The 22,624-nt window shown below is 45.0% G+C and overlaps 2 protein-coding genes across 3 annotated transcripts; both read left to right on the top strand.

Moving 5' to 3' along the window:
- Window positions 1-5,311: 5,311 nt before the first annotated feature.
- Window positions 5,312-13,269, top strand: Rop (Syntaxin-binding protein Rop). Of its 2 annotated transcripts, none has more exons than XM_011152677.3 (11): window positions 5,312-5,435; window positions 8,285-8,581; window positions 9,593-9,696; window positions 10,196-10,344; window positions 10,521-10,736; window positions 10,810-10,908; window positions 11,001-11,208; window positions 11,294-11,542; window positions 11,663-11,850; window positions 11,959-12,113; window positions 12,334-13,269. In XM_011152677.3, exons 1-11 carry the CDS (start codon window positions 5,408-5,410, stop codon window positions 12,393-12,395), a joined length of 1,755 nt encoding a protein of 584 aa, XP_011150979.1. In that variant the 5' UTR covers window positions 5,312-5,407; the 3' UTR covers window positions 12,396-13,269. The 2 variants fall into 2 exon arrangements, with proteins under 2 accessions (XP_011150979.1, XP_011150971.1); XM_011152669.3 differs by lacking the exon at window positions 9,593-9,696 and adding an exon at window positions 9,087-9,190.
- A 1,050-nt stretch (window positions 13,270-14,319) lies between these two features.
- Ass (argininosuccinate synthase) lies at window positions 14,320-20,603 on the top strand. The gene is made up of 8 exons (XM_011152654.3): window positions 14,320-14,527; window positions 14,600-14,668; window positions 14,909-15,154; window positions 17,186-17,331; window positions 17,506-17,770; window positions 17,913-18,051; window positions 18,215-18,316; window positions 18,555-20,603. The coding sequence occupies exons 1-8, from the start codon at window positions 14,420-14,422 to the stop codon at window positions 18,716-18,718; spliced, it is 1,239 nt and encodes a 412-aa protein (XP_011150956.1). The 5' UTR covers window positions 14,320-14,419; the 3' UTR covers window positions 18,719-20,603.
- Window positions 20,604-22,624: the final 2,021 nt, after the last annotated feature.

Below are 22,624 nucleotides of genomic sequence, written 5' to 3'. Positions count from 1 at the left end.
AGAATCGACGGGTGCCGCGCGACGTGCCGGAGCCGCTCATAAAAATCGAACTTTCTTGCTACGGCGAGAGGGCCGCGCGACGGAAAAAAGCGCGAGGTCGTTAAACTCGACGACGTCAGGAGATCCCGCCGAACCCACATGGGAGACGCCGCGGAAAGAAATCTCACCCTCTCTCGCCGTTGCCGCGCTTTCATTTTCCTCTCTTTCTCTTTTTATCCCCCTCTCTGTCCTTTTATTATTTTTTTTTTTCCCTCGCGAGACCGAAAGAAACTCGGGGGAAAGGGAGAAACACGCCGGGAGAGCAGCCGGACGTACACACTACGCTTATCGGATCCCTCGCGAGAGCGAAATACACACAAAGATGCGCGCGAAGAGCCGAAAAAAAACTGCTATCGCGTAACGTCCGGCGCTTTACCGCCATTTACTATGTTTTGTTGCGTAATCCGTTACGGGCGGAAAAAGCCGTTCGACGTCTTTGAATTATTCGCCACGATCGCGCGGACGCTTGGCAAAAATTAGCGAGCGATTGTGAAAGCTTTTTACGACGGCGCACCGACGGGAGAGACTGGAAGAAAAGCGGCGATAAACGCAGTCAATAAAGAGAGCGTCGTATTTCGCGTCTCCGATATAAAATTTATCCCTTAATGCTTTTAGTTTCTTAGAGCGGTCAGTTAAAAGTCCCCCCCTCCCTCCCGCCGGAGATGGTCTCAGCTGTTCTTCGGAATCTTCGCCCGGGAACTCAATGAATCCGGGAAAACGGTGAAGACATGTCGCTGATCGTACTTTTGAAGGACATTAATCGCCCCTTCGGGTACACGTATGAAATTTCAAGCAAGCTTCTCGCGTCGTCGCCTTGACGACGCGTAATCGAATTTTATCGGAGTCAGAAATGAAACTTTGCCGAGCGCCGGCGCGCCGCCGCGTTTCGAATGCCGTTCGTTCGAATTAGGTTTTATTGAATCCACCTATACGCGGTATGTAATGTCGTGGCTATCGCGTTGCGATTGATAACCACCAAACTCAATATCGCGCACGTTTGCTTTGCTCTCGGCATATTGGTGATTTGTTTCCGGCTCTCTTCGAGAGGTACGAAGGAAATGTCAATAGTCCCGCTGTGCACGCTCAAAATGACAAGAGGCGCGGAATTGCACCGGAATTGTCAGTCGAGTCGAGTCTTACTCGAGACGTCTCGATTGATGCATTGATTGATAAATAACAAAAAATTATATCGGGCAATTATACAGAGACAGAGACCACTTCCCCATTTCGAGGTATGATATCGAGGTATGTTATCAAGGTCATTACCCCGAGTAATGTTGCGAAGGTTTCAGTCCGTGTGCTCATTGTTTATTACAAAATTATTAATAATAGAACTTTTCCAAACTAAATGTAACTTTTCGACACAGTGTACATGTACGAGCAGAATATATATGAGGGGGCAGGGGCGAAGCTCCCGCTGTACTGATTCATCTTTTCCAGAGTATCGGTTTAAAATCGCAAGAAATATCAACAACATGGAAGAAAGGTAAACAGAAAAACATGGAAAGAAGATAAATAGAAATGAACCTTTGCTCAGCAAGCACCGTAACAAGCTATAGTATTTACACACGGTATTACAAACTCACATGCTATTCATTATATTTCTTTTGTCAATAACTTCGTTATAAATAATGAGCGCGCACTAAAGCTTCGCAACAACCTAAGATAATGACCTTGATAATCATATCATCGAAATCAGGAGGTGGTCCCCTATCTCCGCATAATCTACCAAAGTTCCATGGAGAAAAGGCGAAAGAAAAATTGCAGAATATCGCGGATAAGGAAAGCACAGCGCGAAGAAGGACCACCGAAGAAAACCGTGACATCGTGTTTTGGATTATTCGACGAGTTCCAAATTGAGATCAAAAGCCGGCACTCGCTGTCCGCTTTATTTGCCCCCGTTAGTGATTATACACTTAACATTATGTAACAAAGAGCGTGTGTGCGGTACGCGTGAGGTCGAAGCGAGAGAGCAACAGCATTCTCTCGCGGCACGCACTGCGCACGTGCACCCGAGGGGATTAAATGCATGCGACACTACAAAATGCTCCGAGCCTCCGCCGACCGGCTGATTGGTTTTCCGCGTTAGTCTTTTAAAAAAGTACAAATTAAATTTGATCCGTCGGGCGGCGCACGTGAGCTGTCAATTCCACCTATAGTCTCGCGAACGTGACCCCCGTGAATCACTCGTCAACGGTGCAAAATTGATTAACCTCCCTCTCTTTGGAGAATTTCTCTCTCCCCTTGAAAAAAATTACCGCCGTTTCCGGAACGTCGAAATTACTCTCGCGAAATTTCGGCCTCCGGAAGAACCGAGACTCGATCGAATCTCTACTCACCGGCTCAGACAGAGTTAGAGTGAGACCTCCCAGTGTACTTTGTTTAACTCATCGCGCTAAATATGCGTCAATGCAGAAAGTTGAAAAAACAAACTGTCAGACTGTCGTTCGAGCGACATCGCGCAAGAAACGGTATCACTTTCGAAAGACATCGGTCGTCTTCCGAAGATGTGTATTCCTCTTTCAAACGTTAATTTATTCTCTGCAAAACTCAAGCGCGTATCGATAAGGCGCGTGGCCCGCTGTCAATTCTCGACCAGCGACGGATAACTTAAGAAACGAATCATTGTACGATCGAATTCGCCCGAACGCCCGATTCCGAGAGAGTCTGTCTTATTCTTCCTCTCTCAATCATTTGCGAGTATGTAAACATATTGTATGTACTCACCGCAAACGTTGAGCCAGCCCTCGACGCGACAGGGATACTCCAGCTTCATCGTTGCCCTCGTATCGCGGACGTGGCTCGAAATCCAGGTCGCGCTGATGCTTCTCCCCCGGCACCAACAGGTCGCACAACTGATCACACAAAACCTCCGGCGGCGCGTCTCCCGATTATCACTGAGAAACGATACCGCTAATCGCGCCGGCACACATTCTTCCGCGCGTGCGAAAGACGCGACGCGGGACGACCGCGCGTTTTCTCGCGCCTCTCTCTCTCTCTCTCTCTCTCTCTCTCTCTCTCTCTTCCTCTCCTAGCCTGTCTCTCCTTTTGTCACACGCCCACGACGCGAGGGTGACACGCACGACTTCGTGACGAGCGAACGACTTTCGGGTGTCTCACGAGAAATCACAGCGACAATTCGCGACGACACGACGGAGAGAGAAAGAAAGACCCAACGTGTCGGCCGGTCCTCGACAAACGCGGTCGAACGGACGAAAGGACAAGCCAAAGGATCCACGTACAAACGTGTGATTTGTGTAGACACGGACGAAAAACGCACTGACGCACGCGCGCGCGTACAGACGCGAAGCACACACGACGACGAACAAATCCGAACTGAGAGCTGCCGCGTCCTCGCTCACCTTCCCGTCTCTGTCGCGCGCACACTCACTCGTTCTCCCTCTCACTCCGCCTCTCTCTGTCCGTCTTCTTCTCTCCCTTCCACTCACCCTCGCCTCTCGCTCTCGCCACGCTCTCGTTCTCGCTCTCGTTCTCGCTCTTGCTCTCGCTCTCGCTCTCACTCGCTCCTTTCGCTCTCGTTGTCAGGTGGTCCGTTGCTCTCGTTGTTGCTTACCGTCTCGACTCTCTCGCGTGCGCCTCATCGCGCGTAATCGCCGGCCGTTGTCACTCGTGCAAATCGGACGCTTCGATCTCAATAGCCCGGCATCGCGCAGCGTCATCCGCTCGTTGCTCCGATCGGCTTGTCGCGATCGCCCGGTCGCTTACGGAAATGTATCGATGCGAGGACGCGAGGTACCGCGCTATCGAGGCCAGATACTGGGCTTGCGAAATACCGTAATCAGATAACGCTATTACGGACGATCCAGACGCGCGTAATCGGCAGAGTGGACATTTTCTCTCTCGAAGCTTCCGTACTATGGCTGCGTTCCGAAATCCACTGCCAGTACTGAAAATCTATAGTATACGTGACACAAAGTATGTATTTTCAGTACTGGCAGTGGATTTCGGAACGCAGCCTGTGTAACTCACCGACGACTTCCGATCGTTCCGATCGCGAACGTTCAAAGCGATCGATGATAAAAAATTCGATAATAGGTTTCGACCTGAAATCAATAATAGGTTTTGCGCGCACGTCATATTTCGAGGATTTGTATGTTAATTAAATGGAATAATCACCGGAGATGAATGGATTTAGTCTCTTTCTCCCTCTCTCTCTCTCTCTCTCTCTCTCTCTCTCTCTCTCTCTCTTTCTCTCTCTCAATTCTGGCTACAGGCACCTTCTAAGGTTTCGCCCCAACGCTATTTAACGAAAAGTATGAAATTGGAATTAGAATATTACAAAGAAGTGTGATACGAATAAGGACTGCGTGCGATATGCACGCAGTCCTCTATATTTAAAAAGTTACGCGTAATTTCGTAAGGACAAAACCACTTCCAACGGCCTCGGAGGGCAAGAAAAGACTTGTTAATGGATGGATTTAGGCTGCGTTCCGAAATTCACTGCTAGTAATGTAATGCTAGAAAATGTATAGTTTGTGTCACGTATACCATTGGTCGCTCCTATGATTAGCGATTTGAACTTTCAAATTCAAATTACGAATTTAAATGGGATGTTGGACTTTCCGCATCTGATTGGCGAGAGGATAGGCACGTGACTTCCACGCATAGAGTGTGTTCGTCACTTATCGCGTCACTTATTACATGTGCAACTCATTAATATCCTTATATTGTGCTAAGAAACCGAATATAATGATCTAATTTCACACTCATACACAAAAATATTCAAACATGAGGCTGGTCGCGGTGTCGTCTGGTAAAGAAGCTTAAAGACCCGAGTCGCTGTCACAAGCAAGCTGCACTTTCTGTACTTTTCCCCGACAGACTCCTCCCTCCTTGTTTCCTTCAACTTCTAAATACGTATTTATGTCTAAACTACGGCATTACACCTGTTTCGCTACAGGAGGTATATAATACAGGTGTCTGCTCTAGCCAGGTGCACTTTCTGTACCTTTTGCACTCGGTTCTGGTCTTCGATCTCTGTTATTTCAACGTTGGCCTCTACCTTATTCGTTCCGCCCTCTGAAAGTGCAGCACAATACGAGCTGAGGGAACAACTTGACCGCAGTTGAGAAAAAACATTAAACGTTATAAAAATATTCACCGCTACACTCTACGTGCTTGTGACAAGGCAAAAACGTACCGTCAGCATTTAGCACGAGACCGAGGAGAAGAGCGAACAATTGCGAGGAAGGTACAGAAAGTGCAGCCGAGAGCAGCAGAAAGCCCATGACACACACCTCGCAACGCGCAGGTGCCGATCGAAGCAATTGCTGCGGCCGCCGCGCCGGATGCAATTCGGAGATCGTATCGCCATCTGGCGAGCGGGCGGGCAGTTAGTCCTGGCAAAATGGCGCTCAAGGCACAAGTCGGTCAGAGTGAGTAGCGTAAAAATACGTTTATTTCGTGCTGCTTTCGCGTCCGTTCGCGAACGTCGTCACTCAACCTCGTCGGCCGAGCCGCGAGACGTCTCGATCGCGTCGATCTCGCACCTGTCGTGACGGCCGTCGCGTCGAGAAACCGAGCTGACGTTGGGCGTACGTGTCGCCGATGATTTCATCGGACGGCAGCCGCCGAGCAGGCGGCCGCGGAAACGTCAAACATCGGCCGTGGAGAGCGCGTCGGAGTCGAGAGGATCTTCGTCGCGACGAGCTCGGATCGCAGCTCGACGTCTCGACGCTTCCTCGCGACGAGCTCGATCGGCGAGTGGGCGCGCGCGCGGGGAGGCGCGGGAGATGAAGCTGTCTCGCCTCGGTCGTCGCGTGCGTCAACGCGTCTGTCAGGCGTAAACACATATCGCCCCCGTTATCACATGTCCGTGTGACGTTGTAAATCTTCTTCCGTTGAAATTGTCGAAATTGTCAGCGGCAACTGCGACGCGTTCGCGACGACGATCCGCTGAGTATCGACGAGCCCGCGGACGCCGTCTCGCGGAGGACATCACCAAGCGGGAACACCTCCGCGTCCGCGATTTTCTGCGATGTTTCTCGCAGAACGCGCCGTTCGCTGTGCGGCGAAAACGGCGCCGAAGAATTTCGCTTTATCAACTCGAGCGCGCGAAACACTCGTTGAACGGGACGTTATCGCTCATGATGATGAGCGGCGACGACGCTCGTTCCGCGAGGGAAACTGTTGCTCCCTCGAAGTAATTCGGCCGTGTCGACCTTGCCATGGGATTCTTTTCTGAAATGCACTGATTATAATTATAAATAAAGCCGATCGGAGAAATGCGCGAATTTCCGCCTGCCGCGAGACACCCGCCGTCGATTTTCCATTACGCTCGCGAAATCATTTTCACGTCTTACGCGATGAATAATTAGCGCCACATTGTCGGCGGAAATGAAGAGAACATCGCATCGCCGTCACGGTCGGTCTATCTACAAGTATTATATTTCATGAAGAGAAACACCGCTCGCATCCTCCGTCGATTTTAAGCTCGATGATGATTGGAAAGTAATTAACGACCGTGTGATTCCAGTGTGAACCTCGTGTCGATCTCCCAAGTCGACTGATTCCGCGGTTAAACTTCCCCGATCGCTTTTTCCGCGCCATTGAGCCACGTCGAAGACTACCGAGCTTAGTCCTGCGGACAAAAAAGATTGAGGAAGACTCTGCTGCTTTTCGTGTCCGAACGCGCAGATCCTTCCGCTGCCGACGTTTCCGGCAGCGGGGTCTGCAGCCTCGTTGATACGCGCCTGATGTAGTGACGTCACCCCTTCGTAAAGACGATCAATATACGTTTTGAGAGCAAAGGACTTCTTAGCTTAGGCCGCCCGCCAGCGACGTTAACGTCGATGATTAACGATGTTAATTGTCGACGACTCGCCTGCCGACCACTGCGAATTACGCTCTTTCTCTCTCTTTCTCTCTCTCACTCTCTCGCTCGCTGCCGTCAATCGCGGCCTCGCGATTAACGTCTCCACGATTTCGTTCTCCGTCCCATCGAGTCGACTCATTAATTCTCACGATTCCTTGAACGAGAGCAGTCCGTCTGCTGGAGACGAATTTCGTAGCTGAACCTGTCGACCTGTCGAACGCAATATCCGATTGCGCTGTCGCGCTCAAAGAGAAGCTGTCTTTCACGAGCATCGGCATCTTCTTTTGTTTTTCTTTTTAATCTCTGTAATTGCTGCATTTCTCGCAATGCTGTATGTATCTTCATGTATCGATCGAATTCGGGAGGAAACATGTAACTCGCATGTTCCATACGAGCGATTAAAGGGGGTATTACATGCGGAAGGCCGTTTTCAAAGCTATTTTTACGGATTTCTTTAACAGAAATGATAAGATCAATGGACTTGAAATTTTCACAATGTATTCATTAATGTTCAAAGTGTAAAATGAATTTTATTGAATCACAAGAAACGGTCCGATTTGTAATTACAGATAAAAATACAGTCATCCGTTTGCGAGCTTTATGTTTGCTGTCGACATAATTCCGGGCCTCTCTCTCATTACTCTGAAACCAAAAATTGAGAAAGATTTTTAAAACATACGGTTGCCATTATAGCCCGCACGCAAATGAAGGCAGTGAAGCCAAATTTGGAAAAATAATGTTTGCACAAAAAGAAGTATCGAAAATGAAACTTTTTTCAACTTGTAATCATGTTTAAAAAAATGAATAAAATAAAATATAACTGTGATCGAGGTAGAGGCGCGGAAACTACATGTCTACATGTCTGTATATTATGTAAAAATATCAAGTTATTCGGTTCAGTAATTTTTGCATAATCGTATCGACAATTTTAAAAAATTGTGTTTTCAGATAAACGCATTTAAAAAGTTTTATGTGCACTTTCCATATAGATAGTAATAAATTTATTTTATACTTTGAATATTAATGAACACATTGTGAACATTTCCAGTTCATTGATCCTACCGTTTCTGTTAAAAAAATTCATAAAAATAGCCTTGAAAACCTGCTCCGCATGTAATTCCCTCTTTAATAAATGTGTTCTTTCATACATGTCTCTCTTCTTAAATGTTACACTATTATAATTATCAGAGAAAAATATCCGGCGATTCGTTAAAGAAAAGCCATCGATGGCTGTTTAAAAAATTACTTGACGTAAAATCAATGTCACATCGATTGCTCTCGATCTGAATTTTTTCATTTTCACTCTAGATAAATTATTGATGTGAAATCTCCGTTAAATCGTCCTTCATTAAATTGCGTTAAATTCGCAATAAAGAGCGCTCACTAATTACGAACCCTCTAACGTCACAGAGATTATGAATGAGGTGATCAAGCAGAAGAAGAAGACAACAGGCGGGGTGGAATGGCGGATTCTGGTGGTGGACCAGCTCGCGATGAGGATGGTGTCGGCGTGCTGCAAAATGCACGACATCAGCGCGCAGGGCATCACCTTGGTGGAGGACATCAACAAGAAGCGCGAGCCGCTACCAACGATGGAGGCGATCTACCTCATCACGCCGTGCAACTCGTCGGTACAGAAGCTGATCGACGACTTTAGTAATCCGACGAGAACCACCTACAAGGTCGCTCATGTATACTTCACCGAAGGTATCCGTTGCGGTTGATCCCCCACTGACCTCTAAGGATCAGCGTATCCTCCAACACCCCGATGACGAATTCGAACGGTCCGAATCGTCTTTCCCGCGAGGGGAAGTAATTGACGTAGCTCCCGAAGACACTCGACGTAAAGAGTCTAAACGGAATACCTTGTGACGAGGGGAACGGGGTGTCGGCAATGGGAATGCATTTATGGAATTCCTATTCTCGTAGAACCGACGCTTTCTCGCTGAAGATTTCGGTCGAACGCCGATGTAACTTTGCCAGTATCTTAATCCGGGGTTTTTCGCAACATGCGCATTCAATCTCGCGGTAACCCGCGAAATCTGTGAAATTGAATCTCTTGTCCGACGACCACCCCGAAGACTGAGTGTGTTAATACACACACACACACACACACACACACACACACACACACATACACACATGAGCGGTGCCGATCCTTCAACAGAAAGATTCCTGCTGAACTCGAAATACTCAGTATATTTTTTTGCAGCGTGCCCCGACGAGTTGTTCAAAGAATTGTGTCACTCGCTGGTAGCTAAGCACATAAAGACACTAAAAGAGATCAACATCGCTTTCATACCGTACGAAGAGCAGGTAAAGCAACGAACATTATGACAAGACAAATGTTTGAACGTTTCTTCATGGTGGCGGGCACGTACATACACGTGCACACACTAACATAGCCCACACATCCACCCACTCACACACACACCCACACACACACACACACACACACACACACACACATACACACACATGGACAAACAATAAAATTGTTTGTTCGTCACGCGTCTATCTGTGTTCACTTCTCTCTCGGTCTCTAATCACGTGGAAATCTAATCGCACGCGGACCACAGTTGGATAACAATCGGTACGACGTTAGCGCGATGTAAATCTCCTCTCACTTCCCACCCGCGCTCCCCCGATCCTTCAACAATGACTCACGAACGAGCACATACTAATAATCAGAATGCATTCATGCTTGCACACGGCCAGTATGCCCGGAGGAGCTGTTCAATGAACTCTGCAAGTCTCTCGCCGCTAAAAAGATCAAAACCCTCAAAGAGATCAACATCGCATTCCTGCCGTACGAATCGCAGGTGACGACCAAGCGGAGAATAGACGAGAAACAAACACGATAAAGAAACGAGCAAAAAAAAGCAAATAGAAACGAGAAAAAAAAAAGAGAGAAAAAATGACCAAGTAGTAGAACGCATAGTAGGTAGAGCTGTAGAAGAAACCGCGAGGATGATCGCCGGCTCACCGTCGTCTTTTCTCACGGGCTTTAGAAATCGCTCGCTGCTTTTTTCCGATTCGTCGGTTTGCTTTTTGCGTTTGCGAATGACCGGGCGACGGGGACACGTCTCTCTTTTTCCCGCTCTCGCGCGTTGCGGGGAATCCTTCTGTAGAGTTAGAGTAGCGTCTCGCGAGTTCAATCGCCCGACTTCACTGCTTTCCGAAGGCTACTAAAATATTATCAGCATGCTCACTTACTTTGCTTCTTAAGTATGATACGAACAAACGTTTTGCAATTGGCTTTGTCGCGTTGCTGGACGCGACCGGATCGGATGTCGTATTGATCTCATTTCTCGGACCTAGGTCTTCTCACTGGACTCGCGCGAGACTTTCGCCTGCTTCTACAATCCGTCTTTCTTCAACCTGAGACCGGCCAACATGGAGCGCATCGCCGAACAGATCGCGACACTCTGCGCCACTCTCGGAGAGTACCCGTCGGTCAGATATCGCAGGTAATAATCGAGAACTCGAGCTTTTGTAAATTTTGCAAATCTTTCAGTTGCAAATTTCAGCTAACACAAAGCAAATGCTACCTTGTGGACGTTTTTTTACGTTTTTCTTACTTTCTAAAAGCGATCTTCAACTCTCTGAACTTAGAAGAAATTGAGAAATATCGAATATGCCGCAGTGACTTCGACCGCAATGTCGAGCTGGCCCAACTGGTGCAGCAAAAGCTGGATGCGTACAAGGCTGACGAGCCGACTATGGGAGAGGGTCCTGAGAAAGCGCGCTCTCAACTGCTAATCTTGGACAGAGGATTCGACTGCGTCTCACCTCTCTTGCATGAACTCACGCTACAGGCCATGGCGTACGATTTGTTGGACATTGACAACGATGTCTACAGGTAGACCTCGTCTCACCTTTCACGCGATTATGGATTTAATGAAAGCGACTAACATCGCAATGATGTCGAACAGGTTTGAGGCGACGGCAGGACAAGAGAAGGAAGTCCTGTTGGACGAGAACGATGACTTGTGGGTGGAACTCAGGCATCAGCATATCGCCGTGGTGTCACAGTACGTACGGATTGCAAGTTTACCCAAGATGCCGACATCTCGTAGCAGGAATTTCGCATAACGGCTTAAAACTAAAACTTGATTTCTTACAGGAACGTGACTAAGAACCTGAAGAAATTCACAGAATCAAAAAGGATGCCGCAGGGCGACAAGCAGAGTATGCGAGATCTGTCACAGATGATCAAAAAGATGCCGCAGTATCAAAAAGAATTGAGCAAATACGCCACGCACCTGCAGTTGGCCGAGGACTGCATGAAGCGTTATCAAGGAAATGTGGACAAGCTGTGTAAAGTCGAGCAAGTGCGTGGTACCTCAATAATGTCGTTACATCATGGCCTATCTCGCAAGATATGCGGTTTTAATCATATTTCCTCGCGCCTCTTAGGACCTGGCTATGGGCACCGACGCGGAAGGCGAGCGCATCAAGGACCACATGAAGAACATCACGCCGATCCTCCTCGATCAGACGGTGAATCATCTGGACAAACTGCGCATCATCTCTCTGTACGTGATCAGTAAAAACGGCATCTCCGACGAGAACCTGAACCGGCTGGTTCATCACGCTCAAGTGTCAGTCGACGATAAACAGACCATCGTTAACATAGCGAATCTCGGCATTAACGTTGTCGTGGAAGTAAGAAGAACCTTTGCTACCTCGCACGTTGTACATCATGCGATACTTTGTAGCGACATCGCTTGAAAGCGCTAGCAATTCGACCTCGTGTCTCACTGCACTGTCGTCTCGCGTCCGCAGGGCAATCGCAAGAAGCTGTACACGGTACAGCGTAAGGAGAGAATCACGGAGCAGACTTATCAGATGAGCCGTTGGACGCCGATTATCAAGGATGTCATGGAGGACTCCATCGAGGATAAACTCGATTCCAAGCACTTCCCGTTTCTCGCCGGTCGCGCGGCCAGCTCAGGATATCACGCACCGACCAGGTTATACATATTATAATGTTGTAACGGCATCTTATACTGTTTTCTATCAATGTCTATCAATGATTCTACATCGTCAATTGCCCCAAATAATAATGTGCACGTTTGTAGCGCACGATACGGTCACTGGCACAAAGACAAAGGTCAACAAACTATCAAGAACGTTCCCCGTTTGATCGTCTTTATAGTTGGCGGCGTATGCTTCTCCGAGATACGATGCGCTTACGAGGTGACAAACGCATTGAAAAACTGGGAGGTCATCATTGGTAAGAATTAGTTCTGACTTTTAAAGTCGACGAGCAGTTCGGTTCTCGTGAAGCTGTTTAAAAAGAATCCTGATCGAAATGATTCCGTTATTCTTTAGACTTCTACTTTATTGTCCAGGAAAAATGGAACGATTCCGATCGAGAAGCTTTCCCAATAGTTTCATGTCCGCTTGATTCGTATACTTGAAAGTTCAGCGTCGTTAATATCTATTCGTCGCAGGCTCGTCCCACGTAATCACACCAAAGTCGTTCTTGAACGACCTGAGCAAGCTGCACGTCTAAGGTACCGCATAGACCGAGGAACAGACGACATTCCCGCACTCTTAATCTGCCATTAGCTTCGACTCCATCAGTAATACCAGCTATGAAGCCATCAATGATCTCGAGCACGAAATTAGTATGTAAAAGTCGAGCGAACGAACGCAGTGTCAATTCTTCTTGAGCGAGAGCGCCTCGTTCCGGGCGGAAACGCCGAAAAGCGCACGAGAGGTATATGCACCCTCGACGCGACGCAACCGTCAGCCGGCTAACAATGAAAGTATTCGTGTAATAGTCACGCACGAGGGATCTTGATCCGAGAGAGTTATCTAGAATCAAGTGCCTGCGCGAATACATAGTCACCGATCGGAGATCGCATGAGACATGTTGGCAATACTGATGTAGGTCGCGCCAAGGTGCGCAACGGGGGCTCGCGATCGGGCCTCCGGCGAGGTTCTACAACCACGAGTATTCGCACCGCCCTTTGTCGGTAATAAGGGAGGGGAACTCGCGCGGAGGAATTTCTGTGTGTCGTAGTGGAGGATCGTGATATATATTCCTGTACATTTGTCGTTTATTATTAGCGTTGCGTTACCCTCCGCTATATCGTTGAGAGAGAGACTCACCGACCACAGACCCGAGTTGGCACTTCAAAGGACGTAGCTCGTACTGGCTCGGCATCACCGCAGCGGTCGGTTCTGTCACGATCAAAAGAGTCCGGGTGTCGCGCGTCGCGACGCGCAGCGTTCTCCCCGTACTAATCTCCGAATACCTTAGCACCGGCACTGCGCTACGCCACGTTATTTATTCGATATAATGTTATTTTCCCGGACCTACGCTAGTTAGCGACATACCCCATACTGGATGTAAAATAAAACCGCTAGATGTACCAACTCGATCTGACTCGCTTCTTTTGTCTCCGTTGACTCGCTTAGCTGTACCTCGATAGGTCTGTGCAATATCAACGTGTCTAATTTCAATTACCCGACCACCGGTTCGAACACTACTTTACAACTACTTACATCACTACTACTACTTACATTACACGCACACCATACACCATACATACACACACGACATATATACTTTTGACGTAATTTTTACATATATAATATATTCACGATGATATGTAATATTCACCTGGCTCTCTCTGTCTCTCTACCTCTCTCACTCCTTTCTCTCTCTTTCTTTCTCTCTCTTTCTTTCTCTCTCTCTCTCTCTCTCTCTCTCTCTCTCTCTCTCTCTTTCTCTCTCTTTCTCTTTCTCTCTGACAAACTTGACTCTGACTAGTGACGATTTTACTTTCGTTCAATGTAGTCGCAGACGCAGTTGTAATGTCAAAATGTGTATCGTAAAGTCTACTGCAATATCGAATAGCAATCATTCCGCAATGCTGTGTGTGTATGTGTGTGTGTGTGTGTGTGTGTGTGTGTGTGTGTGTGTGGTAGAGAAGCGCGTTTTCGGTTGAGAAGCGCGCTTTCGGTTGAGAAGCTTGCGCCTGTCGACGAACGATGTAACAGTGGTAATGATTATTGATGTGACGTCGATAAATGTTGCGATCTATTAGCGGAGAGATTATTACGGAGTTAAACGATATTTATAGAGAGAGTATATCCTGTTACATATATTATATATATATATATATGTATATGTACGTATATGTAGATTATAGTTCTCCAAACAAAGTGTTCTGCTTATAAAGGCCTACAATACGATCCAGCTCTTTTTGTTAATCATTTCTCTCATTAATTATCACACTCATCACATCATAATCGCCCGATATGCGAACTAAATCGAAGAGGGAAACCACGCAGCCTCGGATATCGCTTCGTTCGCCAAATTATCTTGACAAGCAGCGACTGGTCTCGCTCTCGACAGCGAATTCGCGGAGGTTATCGGGGTGATTCAGGGTCAAATTGCGAACTTAATTATAAAAGAGCGGAGAGCGAGGAAGTAACTCGACAAGCGTTGCTGTTAACAGACGTAACAGCCTTTCACGTCTCTTCGTCGTGTTCTTCTCGATCTCTACTCGAAGCGAGGCCGAGGCGATGTCGGACTCGAAGAAAAAGGTGATCCTCGCGTACAGCGGCGGACTAGATACCTCTTGCATCTTGTTCTGGCTGAGAGAAAAAGGATTTCAAGTAGTCGCCTACGTGGTAAGGATTCCCGTAACCGTGTGCTTGTGATTTTATATAAGCGAGTATATTATAAGAGGGTTGATTGTTCAGGCCAACATTGGGCAAAACGAGGACTTGGACGCGGTTCGAAAGAAGGCGCTGAAAATCGGCGCCGTTAAGGTGAAAAAATTGTTTTATTCTCTTGTAAAATTTTGTTATTTCAAACTTTCGTAAAGAAGTTGGGCAACTTGAGCTTCTGTACTAGTTCGACGTTGATTTGACGTTGAAATGGTCGAAGAAACGTTGAATCAACGTTAATTCAACTCCCGTCGACGTCGAATCAACGTTGTGGTTCTAACTGGGTATGTTTCAAATGTACTTATTACCGTCCGAAATGTATATCTGTGAATTGTCCGCAAGGTTGTGATAGACGATGTCAAAGAAGCATTCGTGACTTCTTACGTGTGGCCTGCTGTGGCCTGTGGTTTGCTCTACGAGGGAAGGTACCTTTTGGGTACTTCCATAGCTCGACCGTGCATCAGTCAAGGTCTGATAAGGATCGCGAGAGCCGAAGGTGCCGGCATCATCGCGCACGGAGCAACCGGAAAAGGCAATGATCAAGTTCGCTTTGAGCTGAGCTGCTACAGTCTTTGTCCTGACATCAAGGTATTTTACGCTTATTCTATGGGTAACATAAAAGATTGAAACGCGAGAGTCGCACAATGAGCTAATCGTCAGTAATGCCAGTCATTGGGTTGTACTGTTATCTACGACGGATAGGCGATATCACCTCGATTAATTTGACATTGGTTATTTTTATTTTACAAAGTCGTATGATGTTCTTGCGTATCTTGATCACTTGCTAGACAATAGTTTTTTGTTTCATGTTATTAGAATCGTTCTGCACTGATCGTCAATTTCGGTAGTTCGAGTCTTGGCTAAATTTTGCAGATTGCGGTAAATTCTGGTTCGAATCCTGACTAAAATCAACTTTTTAACCAATGACGTATATAATTAGAACCAAGCGTTCGACCAGCTTATGGACGAGGAAGTGAAGTCGGAAGTTGGCAGTTTACGACAGAGTAAGAACGTCGCACGGCATTAAACCTTTCTCACTCTATCTTACAGATTGTCAAAAGCAATATGGCGCGATACGAACCATATAAGTTATTTGAACATTGAGTGCGAAGATATATATCTATATTGAGCAGTTACCGCTATTGTATTATTCTGATATTTATTTTTCTAATATATATATTTCATATACTTAATGTTTATACGATTCAATGCAAATGTACACATTTGCATTCAACATTCACATGATTCACGTTGTTCGTAAACATTTTACAGCTGTAGAACAGAGTGAGAAAGTATTAATCACAGATAATAGGACAAGAGCACAGGCTTTTGCATAACACAATACATAACGCATAAGAGAATAAACCAATTAGTTTTCTTCATTTCCCTCCTCAGGATAGAAATGAAGAACTCTGGATTGGTTGATTCTCTTATGCGTTTTGTATTATGCGTTATGCAGAAGTCTGTGCTCTGGCCCTAAGTTTGACAGTAAACAACTTTAGGAAAATAATATGTAACGTATCAAAATATTTATCAGAAAAATATATGATATCGATAACTCTACATATTATGTAATTATTAATTATTTATGCTTATTATATATATTTGACTTGCTAATGCAAATATATACATTTGCATTCAATGTTCACATGATTTACGTAGTCGTATACCTTATTACTTTTGACAGTCTATAGGATAAAGTAAGAGAGGTTTGATGCCGTGCAACGTTCTCACTCTGTCGTAAACTGCCAACTTCTGGCTTCACTCCCTTCGAGGGAATAGCCACGTTCAGCAGAAAAAGCTGCTTATTCAGCGCTTAGTGATTATCGTTTCTGATTGGTTCATTCTCCTAGATTTGTTAAAGATCTAAAAGAATACTCCAATCATAGATAATAATCACTAAGCGCTTAGTAAGCAGCTTTTTCTGCTGAACACGGCCAATGCTTGGTCTAGTTATATACGTCATTGTTTTTAACCAATTATTTTCTATAACATCGCCAATCCCTACCACCACCTCGATTTGCCAGTACGAATAGTGGCGGTTCGTAGCGGTGACTTTGGAACCACGCATTATGGTTTCAAAACCTCCGCTACAAGTCGCTACTGTTTTTGCTGACGAGGTCTGCAAATCGAGGTCGCAGTCAAAGGAGTGGACATATTCTTTTTATTTTTAAGTAGTACGACTCAACGGCGGGTCAGGACTTTTTATTTTTTAACTAATATGATGCGACTGATCACGGCATGTCAGAAGAATCTTCTTATCTTCCAAAAGTATAATTCACTGCACGTGAAGGGCGATTTATCTTCATGTAGTACGTGTACCAACAGTGAGAGTCAGGGCAACTTTTATTTCTCAGGATTCCACCTCCCAAGTGGAACAAAAAATCATGATAACATCAAAGTGACATCAAAATGATGAGAAAATGATCGAATCATGATGAAAAAAATGAATTTTCCACATCATTTTGACGTCATTTTGGTGTCATCATGCTTTTCTGTTTTTGATTGGGCTTTATCTGCCAGTAGCACACACGCGAGAAAGCGCGAGACGCAAGAAAGAGCGGCTAAATCGTAGTTACAATTTTACGACGCAAGATAATTTAATTTTAATTCTCAAAGATCTTGGCGCCGTGGAGGGAGCACGAATTTTACACGAGGTTCCAAGGAAGACCGGACTTGCTGGAGTACGCCCGACAAAATGGAATCCCGACCTCGGCGACGCCGAAGGAACCGTGGAGCACCGATGCTAATCTCGTGCATATTAGGTATAACTTCTTCTAAGATGACCTTCCGTTGAATATATTTAACAAATAATAATTAAATGAAATACTTTCATATTATATATCAAATAACATTTTTATCGTCTATTAAATAATATTCGAGTACGATTGCGCGCGTTGTACCCGCTCGACCCTTTTCGCATCTTATTTCGTCCGTAGCTACGAGTCGGGGGTGTTGGAGAATCCTGCGAACCCCGCGCCGAGAGGACTCTACAAAATGACTACCGACCCCATGAGTGCCGCCGCGGAGGCGGAGGAGATCGAGATCGACTTCAAACACGGATATCCGTCTCGCGTGAGAAACGTGAAGAGCGGAAGGACGCTCGACGCTCCCCTGGCGATAATCGAGTATCTTAACGAAGTCGGAGGGGCGCACGGTATCGGGAGGGTCGACATAGTGGAAAATCGATACATCGGGCTGAAGGTACGCTTGTAGCGCGAGTCAGCAAACTGCGAACCGCGCGTATCACAATCGCGATAATCCACAATAATCTTGTAGCAAAAAAATTCGGGATAACGCGCGTTAAATGAATGATAATCAAGCTCGCTGAAATGTTTTTGTCCAGTCCCGCGGAGTTTACGAGTCACCGGGAGCCAAGATCCTACACGTCGCGCATCAGGACTTGGAGGTGTTTGCGTTGGACCGCGAAGTCCTGCGGGTCAAGTCCTATCTGACGGACAGGATGTCGGATTACGTGTACAACGGTAATTGAACGCACGTATTCCATATAGCACAAAAAATTGCGGCAACATTGCTGCAACTTTGTTGCAACAATGTTGCTGCAACTTTTGTGCCGATGAGTATAATACATGGCATGGCATATCCACGAAATATGAAATATCGCAAAAAAATATATTCTGATCGCAGGCTTCTGGTTCTCGCCGGAGTGCAACTTTGTGCGGGAAAGCATTCTTCTCTCGCAGAGATACGTCAACGGCACAGTGAGGCTACAACTGTACAGGGGAAACGGTTGGTATTGATTGCGGTTCGAGCTGCGATTTAGCGCCAAGCAGATCCGCGCAGGAAAAAAAAAGAAAAAAGGAAACCCGTGCAGCTGCAACAAAAGTTGCAGCAACATTTTTGTGCCGTATGGGAAGGATCGACGTCGGTTTCACTCGCGTTTGGCGCTAAAAACAAGAATTTAAAACGCCAACCTATCGATCGACGGTAGGATTAACGTATTGCCGTTCTTCTTTCCCTCACGCAGTTATGGCGATCGGCAGATCGAGCGAGGTTTCGCTGTACAACGAGAATCTCGTCTCGATGGACGTGCAGGGTGACTTCGAGCCCGCGGACGCCACTGGATTCATTCGCACGCAGGCCCTGAGGCTCAAGGAGTTCCATCGCTTCAGCAAGCAACGCGACGTCTGAGCGGAGAGACCGAGAGGCTGCTGTTATCTTGCGGCTTCCTCGCGGGTCGAAATAAAACGCACCCCGCTACTTAGCAACAATGTTACTCTTTTAATCCACTCTTGTCCCTACGATTTATTGCTTTGTCAACATCCGCGGCGCGCGATGTCGCAACACATGAATAATAATAATTCTTGGCTAATCGTTGCGCAGCAACAAAACGATCAAAGAGACACGATGCGTGTGCGGTGTCGCAGCGGGAGCGAATCCGATTACTTTGGCGCCGCTGAAAAGCAGGCAAGCTGCAGGCGAAAGTAGCGAGATCTCCTTCGCAGATCAATCATGAGGAAAAAGATATTCGGACAAAATACGTGTTAATTAACTCTCTCTCTCTCTCTCTCTCTCTCTTCCTCAAACGCGCAATGATATTGTTATCGACAACTCAACTTTAATTCTCGCCCCCTAAAGGAAAAAGAGAAGCTAGATTGTTGACAACAATCGTGTGATTGCGGCGCCGGAGCGGACGGAGTCGCGCCTCTCACAGTGGGAGGAGACTACGTAGTTAATCAATTAATTGTGCGAGAGAACGTGACGGATAAATCGGAGAGATCCGCGGAAATCCGACGGCGGGATCTCCGTCGATCACTGCAAATCAATTACATGCAACGGTCACGGGACAGGGAGTGAGGGGTCACAATGAAACACTAAACCGCTACAGACTCGTTTGCCTTCATTGCAATTATTAATAATTAAACCTTAGGATTATTAGCATACTCTCGTGTGAGGATTATAATAGCGTATATAATATGCGTTTTATTTCGGGGATATCGATAATATACACAGCGATCCGACTCTCTCCTTTTGTTGTCGGCGGCGGGTGCCGGCCAAAGTTCGTCGGATTTTCTCACGCGTGCTCCCTTCGTGCACGGCTCGGTATAATAAGAAAAACATGAACATGTTTATGTTCAATCGAAGTATCTGCCATCGTTATTCCACCGGTCTGAGCCGCCGTCATTGTTTGCAGGTAATCGCCCGATTTCGCGCATTTCTCTCTGCGAAGCGACTCGTCGCTCGAGCTACGTAATCGTCTCGACAATCCGACGAACTTTCGCAAGCTCCCAATAATAATAATTTCTCTCTCTCTCTCTCTCTCTCTCTCTCTCTCTCTCTCTGCGCTCTCGGGCAACTCGCAACTCAAGTACGCCGGGTGGTGCAAAATTCAACGTTCGTGCTACGGAACTTAAACTTATGCGAGAAAAATCGCGAGCGCGACATATTTCGGCAGCTGCCTCTGTGCCAACATTTCGCATCGTCCTTCCGGCGCGAGCGAAACGTCGTCGTGTCAGCGTTTACAAACGCACGCCGAATCGATCTCGGCCCGTCGAGGATCGCGTCCGAACGGGAGAAGATCCTCTCGCGCGTCGGCGAACGTCGAGTCGCAACGGCGCGTCCGATTCGACGCTCGTCGAGACGGTTTGCTTTCTTTTCTTTTCTTTTTATTTCTTTCGCGACACTCGATGTTTCGCGCAAGAAGGGGGACGCGAGATCGACACTTCGCAACTTAGAGGAAAACCTATGTCAAGTACGAAACCATGACGGTGCTCCTTTCTATGTATCTCGGCTACGAGTGACTTTCTATACAGGTCTCTTATTTGCGTTCTGCTCCACTCTCCGCGTTTATTTATATGTATGTGTGTTTGTGTGTATCTATATATATATATATGTATATATGTAACATGCAAAATTACAAACTAGGGAAGGTAGATTCTTTATACATGTACAATCGAGTAATCTGTGTGGCTCTCGTATTTACATTTGCTCATTCAAATATATTCGTTAATTCAATCGTAATAAACATGCTCTCTTCTTCTTTATTTGTGATGATTAATAATAACAGTACAGATAATATATATATATATATATGTATATGTATATATATATATATATATATATATATCGCGGATTGACGTTGTTAAGTAAGCAGAGAATTTTCTCTTTTACGTTTTTTATACATATGAACGGCCAAAGAGTTGTGGTTAACAATACTCTTCGTTGTGCCAAAAAGAAAAAGAAAAGTAAAAAGGAACAAATTTTCATGCAATATCAATCGTTGAATCGTCACAAGCTAAGTACGATAGGTAGAAGAGGATTCTACAAGGTCTTTGATTGTGTGGTCTCTCGTGGATCTTTTTCTCTTTTAATTCTTTTTCTTCCTTTTAACATCACATGCGTGTTCTCTACTGATGAGATTATGTTACAAAATTACATTGGAAAAATTGAAACTCACTGCAACGCTTTTTTTTACGAATCAGTTTTTTTTTCAATTCGATTTATTTATAAAAAATTGTATTTAACATAAATATGAAAGTAAGTTTACGATATACCCGAGTATAGCTAGATTATAATTAAAAAAAAGTAGGGATGTGTGCGTGTAAACGCGACGCTCGATAAACAATCGCTTTCTCCCCATTTTTCTATCGCATACACGCATACATACATTTTCGTTCTCACTCTACGTCTTGTTTTCCTTCACTTTCTCTCGCTTACTTAACAACATCAACCGTCTCTTCGGTTTATCCATTTATTTTCTCATCTCATTATTATTTATGTACAACCACTTAAATGTTCGCTAGCGTTAGTCGTAATAAGTTTACTAAAATTCATGTGCCATTGGAGATGATGTGCGCTCGTGGGAACTTATATAAAAAATTATTTTTTGATACAGCTGAGTGATTTTGGTGTTACTTACGCAATATTTATCGTTACATCGTAACTTACGCTGAGATCTAGTCGGTTACACAATCTATATATCGGTTTTCTCCCTCTTAAAGAATACAAACCTTATCACATATATAGAGATGTGTAGTGTATGTATATGTGTAGCATGTTTCGTGTCGAGTGATACATATACAAACATATGCATATATGTATATGTGTATATATGCATGATGTGTATATGTATATATTTTGTGTATATGTCTGTGTATATTATATATATATATATATATATATATATATATATAACTTTTCCTATATTTTATACATAGATATATCATATGTTTTTTTCTGAATTTTTTCGCTGCCAATGATTAGTTTTGCCTGTATATATGTACAATTACGAACTACGGTATTATACAATCGTAACAACTACTATTAATCTTATTAGTTTTTTGCATACTCATTCTTTTCCCAATTACTTCTCTTTACTCTCGTCTTATATTCATGCTTTTAGATCCGTATTAATAATCGTTTGAATTGCGATTATTACTATGAACCTTATAACTTTAATTTGTTTTATCGCTTTTCTTTTTCTTGCTATATTATATTTTTCAGATGAATATTCTCAGCCGACACGTGTGAGCGCATCTATCGTGTGGCATATTCCCACTGAACTCCAATTAACTTTCATCTCATCTAAAGACACATGTTTGGTCAATCTAAATATTTATCCTATAAATCAAATATAATCAAAATAATACGCATTCTTTTATCATGTTATTATATTTGATAAACTGCAGCGTAGAGGATCTCGACGAACGCCAAAAATAAAAAAAAAAAGAAATACGTTTTATCCTGAAAAAAAGAAATAAATATCCGTTAAAAAACGCATTTTTGTCGTACTTTTCGCTCACTTATATTACTAATATTCCACGTCACCGCAACGCGTGGGTAAATTGCAGCACTGAGAAGAACAGGCCAAGTTTGGTCCGTTAGATTTTGATCAAGAAAGCAATCGCTTTGCAATGCAACAACTTCTGTCTCGCATTCTTAGAAACGCAACTTGGTCTGCTTATATATTCAACGCTGTAATTGGACAATAATTTTTAAATTAATATGAAAACCATAGTTTTCTAATGAACTAGTGTACGTATACGTATAACATCTGTATTTTTTTTTAAATATGACTATCGAAAGATAAATTGTAGT

This window comes from Harpegnathos saltator, unplaced genomic scaffold (genome assembly GCF_003227715.2).
Source record: "Harpegnathos saltator strain DR-91 unplaced genomic scaffold, Hsal_v8.6 scaffold393, whole genome shotgun sequence".
Taxonomy (NCBI): domain Eukaryota; kingdom Metazoa; phylum Arthropoda; class Insecta; order Hymenoptera; family Formicidae; genus Harpegnathos; species Harpegnathos saltator.
Note: the sequence above shows the minus strand (reverse complement) of the source record. Positions and strands in the feature narration are given on the sequence as shown.